At 44.9% G+C, this 12,463-nt stretch overlaps 1 protein-coding gene across 2 annotated transcripts in view; it reads left to right on the forward strand.

Moving 5' to 3' along the window:
- The window catches only part of RBBP8 (RB binding protein 8, endonuclease), a 116,599-nt gene that overhangs the window by 80,243 nt on the left and 23,893 nt on the right, over positions 1 to 12,463 (forward strand). For both annotated transcript variants that reach the window (XM_038766511.1, XM_038766510.1), the window contains exons 6-12: positions 1,450 to 1,525; positions 2,848 to 3,020; positions 6,840 to 6,944; positions 8,208 to 8,284; positions 9,160 to 9,257; positions 10,518 to 11,412; positions 11,509 to 11,635. In XM_038766511.1, the coding sequence (XP_038622439.1) occupies positions 1,450 to 1,525; positions 2,848 to 3,020; positions 6,840 to 6,944; positions 8,208 to 8,284; positions 9,160 to 9,257; positions 10,518 to 11,412; positions 11,509 to 11,635 (1,551 nt within the window). The remainder of the gene's footprint in view (positions 1 to 1,449; positions 1,526 to 2,847; positions 3,021 to 6,839; positions 6,945 to 8,207; positions 8,285 to 9,159; positions 9,258 to 10,517; positions 11,413 to 11,508; positions 11,636 to 12,463) is intronic.

Consider the following 12,463-nt stretch of genomic DNA (forward strand, 5'->3'; position numbering starts at 1 on the left):
AGTATTTACTGAATTACATTATCATCCGATTCTCCCCCCCGCAAAACACTTGAAGTGTTTACGACGTGCCCAGCACCACGTGAAGCCCTGTGGAAATAATAATAGCAATAAGTGTGGTTTTGTTAAGCATTACGTTCATTCATTCCATTCGTATTTGTCGAGCGCTTACCGTGTGCCCTGTACTGTACTAAGTGCTTGGGAAGTACAATTCAGCAACAAAAATAGAGACAATCCCTGCCCACGACGGGCTCACAGTCTAGAAGGGGGGAAGACAGGCATCAAAACAAGTAAACAGGCATCATTATAAATAAATAGAATTATAGATATATGCACAACATTAATAAAATAAATAGAATGACAATTATAAATATGTACATATATATACACAAGTGCTGTGGGGCGGGAAGGCGGGTAAAACGAAGGGAGCGAGTCGGGGTGAAGGGGAAGGGGGACAGAGAAATAGGGGGGCATTTACTATGAGCCAAGCGCTGGGGTCATCAGCTCATCATCAGCTCCCACAGGGAGCTTACAATCCAAGTAGGAGGGAGAACAGGCATTGAATCCCCATTTTGCAGGTGAAGGAACTGAGGCACAGAGAAGTTGTGACTTGCCCAAGGCCACACAGCAGGCGAGTGGCAGAGCTGAGACTAGAACCCAGGTCTTCTGCCTCCAAAACCCATGCTCTTCCCACTAGGCCAAGCTGCTTCTCTAAAGCACAAATATTTTGATTGGCAGGGATTGAAAAAGGGGGCTCAAGAAATGCAGTAGGGAAAATTCATTCATTCAATCGTATTTATTGAGCGCTTACTGTGTGCAGAGTATTGTACTAAGCGCTTGGGAAGTACAAGTTGGTAACAAGTTGGAAAATGGGGTGGACAAGTGAGTTATGCAGCGGATTGCTTCTTTCTCTCCCCTCCCCTTCAGCATGAAGCATAGAATCCCTGGCTCACACAGTGCAATTTCAATCAATCAATGGTATTTACGCTTAGAACAGTGCTTGGCACATAGTAAGCACTTAAAAAATACCAAAATTATTATTATTATTATTATTATTATTATTATTATTATTAAGCGCTTACTGTGTGCAGAGCACTGTACTAGTTTGATAGGCACTTTCCCTGCCCAAAAGGAGCTTGCAGTTTCGCTTTGTTATTCACAGACGTGGCCTAATATAGTCAGGAAATCAGTTACAGAGAACTAATGCATTTTTAGATCCAGTAGGCCGTACCTAGCAATTAATTAATTTTTCCCAGTAATCTTAAGAACGCAGTAAATGACTATACTTTCCTGACTTAGAAAGTTTGAAAGATATGGGATTTTCAGAATATACAAGCCTGTGAGTTACCTCAAAATTCAGATCTCAGCAGAAGCGTCTGTTATTTTTACCAGAGAAAATAACCTAGTTGTCAAATGCAGCGTAGTTACATGTCTTTTCGCAATTTATTGCAGTGAATGAAAAGAACACCTTGCAGGAAGAAAATAAAAAGCTGTATGACCAGCTACATCAATTGCAAAAGGAGGTTGAGTAAGTAATTTTCCTTTTTGTTCAAACTGCAATCATCACTAGTTTTAAGCGCTTAGACCAGTGCTTTGCACATGGTAAGCGCTTAACAAATGCCATCGTTATTATTATCCATGTTGGGATGAGCTGTTACCAGGTAATGAGCAGGAAATCATTCTGAAGAAGAGTCCAGTGGCAAATTGTCATTTCCTTTTGGCATTTTAAAGTATGCTTTGAATTGAGTATGGAATACTTCCACGGCACAAGGATTGACGATTGGATCGAAGCGATTGTATGATATAAGTTTCCCTGGAGGGAAATAAAAAAAAACTTAAAACGTGAGTCGCCTTCTAATCCCAATTCTGCCGTGTGACCATCATCAAATTGCTTCCTGATTTCTTTCAAAAGATGTGGAAATACTAGCAAAGTTTCAACAAAAATCATGTTTTTCCTCTTCTCCTTTGTGACACAGAGGGCGTAGGACAAAGCCCAAATTTATTTACTGAGCTTAGAAATCTCTGGTTAGAGCCAGCTTTTTACCTTCTTGACCCCCCTGCCTTTTTAGGCAAGCTATTTTCCTCGTGTTTAGGATAGATTTTGCAGTTAATGGCCACGAAAGCTGAGGTGGGATTAGTTAGAGTTGGGCCAATTAGGCTTCACGCTCCAATAACTCAAAAGGTGTTCTCGTGCGATTCAAGTTGGCATAATTGAAGGAAGGAGCTTCTGTTGCTGAAAGGTTGTTTCTCAAAGAACCACCAAGAGTGACTTTTTAATGACAGTCAATTCTTTACCGGAGTGCTTTAAGCACTATAAAGCGACTAATTGTAAAGGAGAGTGTAATACGTGCTTTTAAGTAACAAATAAAGACCCGGGAATTTTCAGGCCACCTTCTCACTTTTAATGTCTGCTCTGTTGACTGGTTTGGCGGCAGCTACTAATTTATGCCATTGTGGAAACCACTATACCCATCCGGTCTGTAGTCTCGGTATGGGCAGGGAACGATAAATGCCATTGATCGATTGATTGTGACTCCAGTTTACATAAGAGAGCTCGTTGATTTTTATCATCATCTGAAACCAAGATACAGTCCGTTTTTCCACGACCTGCCGTTGGCAAACCTTACGTCGAGAAAAACTTTGTGATTAATGTATTTTGACTCCCTAAGGATGGTCGCACCCTTTCTCTTGACCCAGCATGATGGTGTATCCCGAGAAATCTGTGCGGTCAAAAGAACCCTCCCAAATTCCCCAATCCCATTCTATCTAAAATACTTAGTGAAAAATACTCACTGTGGAAGATCTGACTATACTCTGAAATAAAATTCAACCTACAAACTCTCTTTCTAGTAAGGAACGATCATCACCGACGGACGAGCCAGAGGAAGGAGTCATTCCCGATTCACCTAATCTGCCGTTCTCGTTTTCCGGGTTGAATCGGCTGCGGAGAAAGAAGGAGAACCTACACATCCGATATAGAGGGCAAATTCCCAAAGGCCTAAAACAGTCCGAGTGCACAAATGGTAAGGAAACCAAATAGTGTGAAAACCTTTATATTTGTTCCGTAACTCATCTCTCTTTTACAGATACCTTCAGAAATACAAACAAATGGATTTGGGAGCAGATTAAGCCAAAGTGGTCTCTGGAAGGCCAAATGACTTGACTTAGATTAGCATAGTTTGGTCAAATAATCAGGATGACTAATTCTAATGCTAGGAAAAGTCCAGGGAAAACATGGAAGAGACAGACTGGCTGCAAGATGGTTAGAGACCATAACGACAATATTCATTCATTCATTCAATCGTGTTTATTGAGCGCTTACTGTGTGCAGAGCACTGTCCTAAGCGCTTGGGAAGTCCAAGTTGGCAACATAACAGTGGAAGAACCGTTAGAAAAGTTACGGATTAGGACAGAAGACAGGACATCCAGGAGAAAATATATCCGTAGAGTCGCTATGAATCGAAAACGACTCGACAGCGCTTGATAATAACATATATGTTTTGGCGCTGGTGTGGTGACTCCTGTGGCATAACCAATGGAGATCCTGAACAAGCACTGTAAATTTAAGCATTTACTTTATACTGTGAACGCGTGGAGTGGAGAAGATGTGGGATAGCGAGATCTGTATGTGGTTGTAAGACTATAAACTCTGTGTGGGCAGGGAACTTGTCTACTGACTCTGTTGTTTTGTACTATTCCAAGCCGGCCTAGTACAGAGCTCTGCGCACAGTAAGTGCTCAGTAAATAGGACTGATTGATTGGTGGATGTGTGAACGTATTTCCCACAACAGAAGGGCAAAGGTGTTTGAGGGAAGGAGAGAAGCTTCATGGCCTAGTGGACAGAGCAACTAAGTCAGTCAGTCGTATTTATTGAGTGCTTACTGTGTGCAGAGCACTGTACTAAGCGCTTGGGAGAGTACCATATAACAGACACATTTGAGCCCACTGTTGGATAGTGACCGTCTCTAATAATAATAACAATAATGATGGCATTTATTAAGCGCTTACTATGTGCAAAGCACTGTTCTAAGCGCTGGAGAGGTTACAAGGTGATCAGGTTGTCTCACAGGGGGCTCACAATCTTAATCCCCATTTTACAGATGAGGGAACTGAGGCCCAGAGAAGTTAAGGGACTTGCCCAAAGTCACACAGCTGACTATTGGCAGAGCTGGGATTCGAACCCATGACCTCCGACTCCAAAGCCCGGGCTCTTTCCACTGAGCCATGCTGCTTCTCTATATGTTGCCAACTTGTACTTCCTAAGCGGTTAGTACAGTGCTCTGCACACAGTAAGCGATCAATAAATACGGTTGAATGCATGAATGAATTCCCCGGCCGAAGAGCGCTTACAGTCTAGAGGGGCAGTAGACATTAATTTAAATAAGTAAATTACAGATACGTACGTAAGTGCTGTGGGGCTGGCCTCAGGGTCAGAAGGACCTGGGTTCTAATCCCGGGTCTGCCGTCTGTCTGCTGTGTGACCTTGGGCAAGTCAGTTCACTGCTCCGTGCCTCAGTTCCCTCATCTGTAAAATGGAGATTAAGACGGTGAGCCCCGTGTGAGACATGGACAGTATCCAACCTGATTAGCTTGTATCTCTTCCAGTGCTTAGTACAGTGCCCGGTACAGAGTGAGCACTTGACAAATAATAATAATAATAATAATAATAATAATAATAATAATAATAATAATAACAATAATAATAATGGCATTTATTAAGCGCTTACTATGTGCAAAGCGAATAGAATCCAAGGAGAGGAAATTTCCCACAGCAGCCAAACTAGGCTTAGCGTGACAGACTGAGGCCAGTCAGGGAGGTTTCCATACATACCCTCTCTCTCCATCACCATACATAGAAGTATTCATTTTTGTGTGGTCTTAATTATGTGTGAAGCGCCATAATAATTCATTCATTCATTCAATCGTATTTATTGAGCGCTTACTGTGTGCAGAGCACTGTACTAAGCGCTTGGGAAGTCCAACTTGGCCACATATGTCCCTACCCAACAGCGGGCTCACAGTCTAGAAGGGGGAGACAGACAACAAAACAAAACATATTAACAAAATAAACTAAGTAGAATAAATATGTACAAATAAAATAGAGTAATAAATCCATACAAACATATATACATATATAAGTCACTTAACGTCTCTGAGCCTCAGTTACCTCATCTGTAAAAATGGGGATTAAGACTGTGACCCCCCCGTGGGACAACTTAATCACACTGTATCCCCCCCAGCGCTTAGAACAGTGCTTTGCACATAGGAAGCGCTTAACAAATGCCATCATTATTATTATATCCAGGTGCTGTGGGGAGGGGGAGGAGGGGGCTCAGTCTGGGAAGGCCTCCTGGAGGAGGTGAGACTGTAAACACCCCTTGAAATAATAATAGTGGTACTTGTTAAGCGCTTACTATGTGCCAAGCATATATACATATACAAGTCACTTAATGTCTCTGAGCCTCAGTTACCTCATCTGTAAAAATGGGGATTAAGACTGTGAGCCCCCCGTGGGACAACTTGATCACATTGTATCCCCCCCAGCGCTTAGAACAGTGCTTTGCACATAGGAAGTGCTTAACAAATGCCATCATTATTGTTATATCCAAGTGCTGTGGGGAGGGGAAGGAGGTAAATTTGGGGGGATGGAGAGGGGGAAGAGGGGGAGAGGAAAGAGGGGGCTCAGTCTGGGAAGGCCTCCTGGAGGAGGTGAGACTTTAAACACCCCTTGAAATAATAATAATGGTACTTGTTAAGCGCTTACTATGTGCCAAGCACTGTCGTAAACACCGGTCTAGATACAAGTTAATTAGGTCAGGGTTCTTTCCCTTCATCCTTGAAAGCCACATTAGACTGTCTTTCAGCGCTTTGAACAGCGCTGGGCACATAGTCAGCACTTAACAAATACCATCATTATTATTTCAAGGGGTGTTTAAAGTCTAAAATCCTTTAAAACGTAGAAGCCGTTAAAGAGCCCCCGGGGTCGTAATCGCTCTTTAACGATCAGGTAGAACTTGACCGAACTCGCCCGTGCGATTTCGAAAGATATTTTACCAAGTCCTCAAATCTTCGCTCCACGTGGGTCCGAGTTATTGAAGTGGCAGAAATTGCAGCCTTGGTCTTTGCTCTTGCATCACCATCTAGTGGAGAATAAAGAAGCATTGACTAGGCAGCATTTATTAGCCATTCAATCGTAATAATAATAATAATAATAACATTTATTAAGCACTTACTATGTGCAAAGCACTGTTCTAAGTGCTGGGGAGGTTACGTGGTGATGAGGTTGGGGCTCACCATCTTCATCCCCATTTTCCAGACGAGGCCCAGAGACGTGACTCGCCCAAAGTCACCCAGCTGACAAGTGGCAGAGCCGGGATTGGAACCCATGACCTCTGACTCCAAAGCCCGGGCTCTTTCCGCTGAGCCACGCTGCTTCTCAAGGAAGCCTGAGGGAATCTGGGTTCCTCTCCAGGTTTGATGTAGGTCTCCACCTTAAACCACCTAGACAGATTAGAATATCCATCCTGTTATTTAAAGTCCTAAAATAAAGGACTTAGGCGTCTACCCCAACACTTTGTACAGCTTGTTTTGTTTTTATGGTATTTGTTAAGCGCTTGCCGTGAGTCAAGCACTGTTCTAAGCGCTGAGGGAGGTACAAGTTAAATAGGCCAGACACAGTCCCTGTCCCACAGTCTAAGTACAGTGCCGGCCACGTACATAGTAAGTGTTTAATAAATACCATAAATAAAAGAGTAATTCTTTTGGCAATATTGTTCTTTCCAACCTAAATGATGCCAGCTATCTTTCCCCATGTCTTTCCTTTTTTTCCCCTCTTTTTGCAGAGTTTGGAAAAAACCTGAAGTCCTCAACTCAGTTACAGCCAAACCACTACGACAGCGAGATTCTAGTGGAAGACACATGCGGCCAAGCGCTGTCCCCTGGAGCCAGTAAGAAAAGCGTTGGGTTATTTCAAAATGGGGATAAGAAACGTGGCGAATATATGTCAGAACCAGCACGGCAGTTTGATACATCATCCTTCCTTCACCCCAGCTGGGAGCTTGAGAGCTTCCCTTTTAATATAAATATTCCAGAATTTGTTAAATAATAATGATAATGGTATTTGTTAAGCACTTATTGTGTGGCTAGTACTGTTCCAAGCGCTAATTGGATTGGACACAGTCCCACATGGGGCTCACAGTCCCTTTTACGGTTGAGGGAAAAGTGAGAAGTTCATTCATTCATTCATTCAATCATATTTATTGAGTGCTTACTGTGTGCAGAGCACTGTACTAAGCGCTTGGGAAGTCCAAGTCGGCAACACGTAGAGACGGTCCCTCCCCAACAGCGGGCTCACAGTCTAGAAGGGGGAGACAGAGAACAAAACAAAACGTATTAACAGAATAAAATAAATAGACTAAATAGGGACAAGTAAAATAAATTAAATAAAAGAAAGAAATAGTGACTTGCCCAAGGTCACACAGCAAACATGTGGCAGAGCTGGGATTAGAACCCAGGTCCTTCTGACTCCCAAGCCCGTGCTTTATTCACGAAGCCGTGCTGCAATTACAGACTTTGGTATTTTAAATTGTGCTTACTTGTTTGGTAAATTCAGAAAGCGCTTAGGACAGTGCTCTGCCCTCAGAAAAACTCCTTAAATGCCATCGATTAAATTGGAGGGAAAAGCCCCTTTTTAGGGGGGTATTTTGGTGGTTATTTTCCTGTACACTAAAATCTCCAGGAAGAGGAAAAGCTCCATTTAAACTAAATAAGGGAATCTGATGAGAAGGTAACCTTTCATTTAGACTATAGGCTCATGATGGGCAGGAACTGTGTCTACCCACTCTGTCATATTGTAACAAGTTATATTGGGGCAAGTCACTTAACTTCTCTGTGCCTCCTCATCTGGAAAAGGGGGATGAAGACTGTGAGCCCCCGTGGGACAACCTGATCCCCTTATAACCTCCCCAGCACTTAGAACAGTGCTCTGCACATAGTAAGCGCTTAATAAATGCCATTATTATTATTATTATTATTATCACCCTGTAACTTCCCCAGGGTTCAGAACAGCATTTGACACATAGCAAGTGCTTGACAAGTACCACAATTAGTATTATCATCCTTATTGTTGTTGTTATTATTTTGACTGGGTTTCACCTGGGCCCAAAATAACTGCGTAAATAGTTTTTTTCCTTTCACTCGTGTCCCCTCAGATAACCAAGGAAAGTCGTGTTTTAATCTGGCTGCTGTTGTGGCTGAAACCCTTGGACTTGGGCTTCAAGACGAGTCAGTAAGTCATGAGTCTAGCTTGGTGGCCCTTTTAATGAGCCTCTCTGTCCTTTTCCTAGCCAGGTCTTCAAAACAGTGGCCAGGAAACGAATTGAGCAGGACAAAGAAACATCTGCCTGTCCCCATCCCTGCTCCAACAGGGCTCGATTAGCCCTAGTTCAGGGGACACGGGCCAGCGAATCATTTCTGACATTTATCAAGTGGCCGGGAATTGCTCTTGGTAGGATTAGGCTCGTTCCTTTGGTCAGAACTTGAAAGGGGCTCCCAGGCCTGCCCAAAACTGAACCTAAGCCCGAAGACCGGCCTGAAAAATCAACCCAGAATCTCTAACGCCCTTCCGTACAGGGCCAGATCTCAGGGAGCTTCCCAAGACCACCATAGTGGACCCCCATGGATCCAGTCTGGTCCCAAAATGTTTTATGATATTGTGTCAAGACCAAACCAGGGCTGGGTGGGGGGTTAAGAAGTGGAGCAAATGTCATTTGCTTCGTGTGATTCTCATTTTAAGTTTTTGTTTCTCAAGCGATATGACTTCCCTAATTCATTCATTCATTCGTATTTATGGAGCGCTTACTGTGTGCAGAACACTGTACTAAGCGCTTGGGAAAGTACAATACAACAATGAACAGCGACATTCCCTGCCCGCAATGAGCTCACAGGCTACAGAGGGGGAGAAAGAAATCAATACAGATCAATAAAATTACAGATATGTACATGTAATGATATGTACATGTAATGATATGTAATGAAAGGAAGGGGCAGGGTGAGGGGAGAAAGGGGGAGATTTCTATTTCAATACTGTTTGAGATGCTAATATTTATCAGCTTAGTTCGGGTTTTTGCTACTTTGAAGAATTTTTCATTTCTTTTATCTAAGGAACCTAATGATATCTCAAGTCCTCTCGAACATCACCAGTGGCAGGAGGAAGAGCTCAGGAAACAGGAATCCCCAAGAAACAGTGATGACAGTTTGGGGTAATTTTTGTTGTTTTAATGGCGGGCTTTTCTCTTCATCTTTTGAACTATATGAAAATGGCTCTGAGTGTTTTAGTGGGTGAAAGTCATGACAAAGGATGCCTCCTTACCTTCTGTGAACCAGGTGAAAAAGAGCACCTGGCTTCTGTCCTTCAGTTTAGATGGGTTTAGCCATCCTTAAAATACCTTGTTCAGTTCATCGGTATACGGTTGTCCATTCTCGTGGAGGTTCAGAGTTCTGACTTCTGAAGCAAATATCAATCCATCAGTGGCATTTATTGAGTACTTACTGTGTGCAGAGCACTGTACAGAGCGCTTGGGAGATTACAGTAGAACAGAGTTGGTAGACAGATTCCCTGCACACAGCAAGCTTACAGTCTAGAGGGGGAGACAGACAATATAAATAAATAAATTACGGATAGGTATGTAAGTTCCAAGGGGCTGATGGGGGGTTGAAAAAAGTACCAAGCGCTTGGGAAATTACAGTTGAACAGAGTTGGTAGATGTGTTCCCTGCCCACAATGAGCTTTCAGTCTAGAGGGGGAAAGGGACATTAATATAAATAAAGAAATTACAGATATTCATTCAGTCATATTTGAGCACTTACCATGTGCAGAGCACTGTAATAATAATAATAATAATAATAATAGCATTTATTAAGCGCTTACTATGTGCAAAGCACTGTTCTAAGTGCTGGGGAGGTCACAAGGTTATCAGGTTGTCCCATGGGGGGCTCACAGTCTTCATCCCCATTTTACAGATAGGTAACTGAGGCCCAGAAAAGCTAAGTGACTTGCCCAAAGTCACACAGCTGACAATTGGGGGAGCCAATTGGCAGAGCTCACTGAACTGAGCACTTGGGCGAGTACAATAAACAGACACATTACAAAGTGGTCTGGGGCTGAAGGAGGGGTGATAAAAGATAAAAACAGTGCTTTGCACATAGTAAGCACTTAATAAATGCCATTATTATTATTACTAAGCAGTTGGGAGAGTACAGTAAAACAGAGTTGGTAGACACATTCCCTGCCCACAACCAGCTTACAGTCTAAACGGGGAGATAGACATGAATATGACCAAATAAATTACGGATATGTACATACGGGCTATGGGGCTGAAGGAGGGGTGAAAAGGGGGCAGCAAGACCCCCAAAGTTGAATCTTACCCCTCAGCTCAGCATCCATTTTTCCAGCCCCCTCCGGAATTCACGATTTTCTCGGGAGCGGGCGGTAAATGTAACACTGCCGTTGCCTTGTTCAGACTTTCAGACTCCTCTCCGCGAACGCCCCCAAGAGCGGCCTGGCCTCCCCGGGCATCGTCGCCGGTGTTTGGAGCCGCCGCCAACCCAAGGGACAGCGCGGGCTTGAGTACCAGCCCGTCGCCATCGCTCTTAGAGCCCGCCCACCGGGCCCACCTCCAAACCAACCCCCACCCAAACCCTTCCCAACCGAGGCCTCCGAAAGCCAGATCCAAATCAGAAGCCACAGGCCTCGGCCCGGGGTCTCACCTCGGGGCCGAAGCGGACGGCGTCATCAGCCACTCGCCTTCCGGTAAGCCAGCGATTCTGAGAAGGAACACGGATGAACAGGTGGCTCCCGGCGGAACCAGCCCCGATCACGAGGGGTTCGTGGGGCCGGAGGATTCCTTCGTGCCGCTGAAACCCCTGGGAGGCAGAGGAGCCAAAAGGAAGAAGCCCGAGGAGGAGTGTGAACAGGCGATAAGCTGTGAGAGGCCTTCCTTCGATAAAGAAAACGCTTTCCCTCCCCAAGCGGGTGTCCCTCCCGTCGTCAACGGAGACCACCCACTAGATAAACCCTTAGACCTTTCGGACCGGTTTTCGACCGCCGGCTCTCAAGAGAAAGGCCAAGGGATAGAGATCTGTAACAGCCGGTTTAGGCAAGTGACTCTACACGAGGCCCTGAAATCCATCCCGAAGGGCTCCCCCTCGAATCGCAAGGCCTTCAATGGGACCCCCGCGGGAAGCCGAGATTCCCGAGAGGAACCCGGTTTCCAGGACTGGGCTCGCCAGTCCCGCGGGAAGGCGTCCCCGGAGAGAAAACCCCAGCTCCAGATCAAAGATGAAAACCCCGCTTTCAAAATTCCTCCACTTCCACATCAAGGTCTGAGGCCGGTGTGTCCTGCCAGTGATGCGAAGGTAGGTTCCTTGGCCTGCTCTGCGGTGATTCTTCGCTCTTTCTTCAGTAGCGTTTGCCCATCCCTGCCGGTGCCAATGCTTCCTCTCTCTTGTCAGGTTGGCGGTGCCCAGGACCGAACAAGCGAGAAAGCCAGGGCCGGGCACGGGGAGTGTGAACTAACGTCGGTTCTCCAGCCCAACCCTTGCAGGGTGGCGAAAATCAAAGCTCTGCAAGCTGAACAGGGTAAGCACGCCGTGAGGACAGTCAATTTTGACTCTCCTTTTTAAGTGTGGAACGGGAAAGCAATGGACCGGTTTACGTGGATTGAAACAAAACCAGCCATCCTTACACCGAGTCTTTTACGTGAGCAGATTCTTGAAAGATCTGGTTGTAGGATTTACGGGACTTTCAGCAGGAAGCTGTGGGTGCTTGTTAAAACCCATATTGGTGGTCTATCTCAACAGACTGGAACGTGCTTTTGTATCCATTTTGGTTTTGCCCCCTTAATAATAACTGTGCTATTTGTTAAGTAAGTGCTGACTATGTGGCAGGCACTGTACTAAGTGCTGGGGGGGGAATACAAGCAAATCAGGTTGGATACGGTCCCTGCCCCACGTCGGGCTTACGGTTTTAATCCCATTTTACAGATGAGGTAGCCGAGGGCCAGAGACGTGACGTGACTTGCCCAAGATCATACAGCTAAGTGGCGGAGTCAGGATTAGAACCCACGACCTTCTGACTCCCAGTCCTGGGCTCTATCCATCGGGCCGTGCCGCTTCCTTTCCTAAGAAACCTCTCAAAACTTTTGAGAAATGGAAGTCTTTGCCGAGCCCTCGCGACCCCCAGTGTGCAGTAGTCACTGGATACTATCAGCGTTCTCCAAGTCAATAAATTACATGGTCTGCACCATATCTAATTTTCTGTAGTTCTCAGAGGGAGAAAATCTAACCCACAGTCTAGAGGTAAAATTATTGAATTACTTGCAGGGAAAGCTCTTCTCTTTCATTATTCCGCCACCCCTGCAATCCACACCCTCTTTGTCCGGGCTAGAGTCAAGGAAAAGGGAGCCCT

This window comes from Tachyglossus aculeatus, chromosome 25 (genome assembly GCF_015852505.1).
Source record: "Tachyglossus aculeatus isolate mTacAcu1 chromosome 25, mTacAcu1.pri, whole genome shotgun sequence".
Lineage (NCBI taxonomy): Eukaryota > Metazoa > Chordata > Mammalia > Monotremata > Tachyglossidae > Tachyglossus > Tachyglossus aculeatus.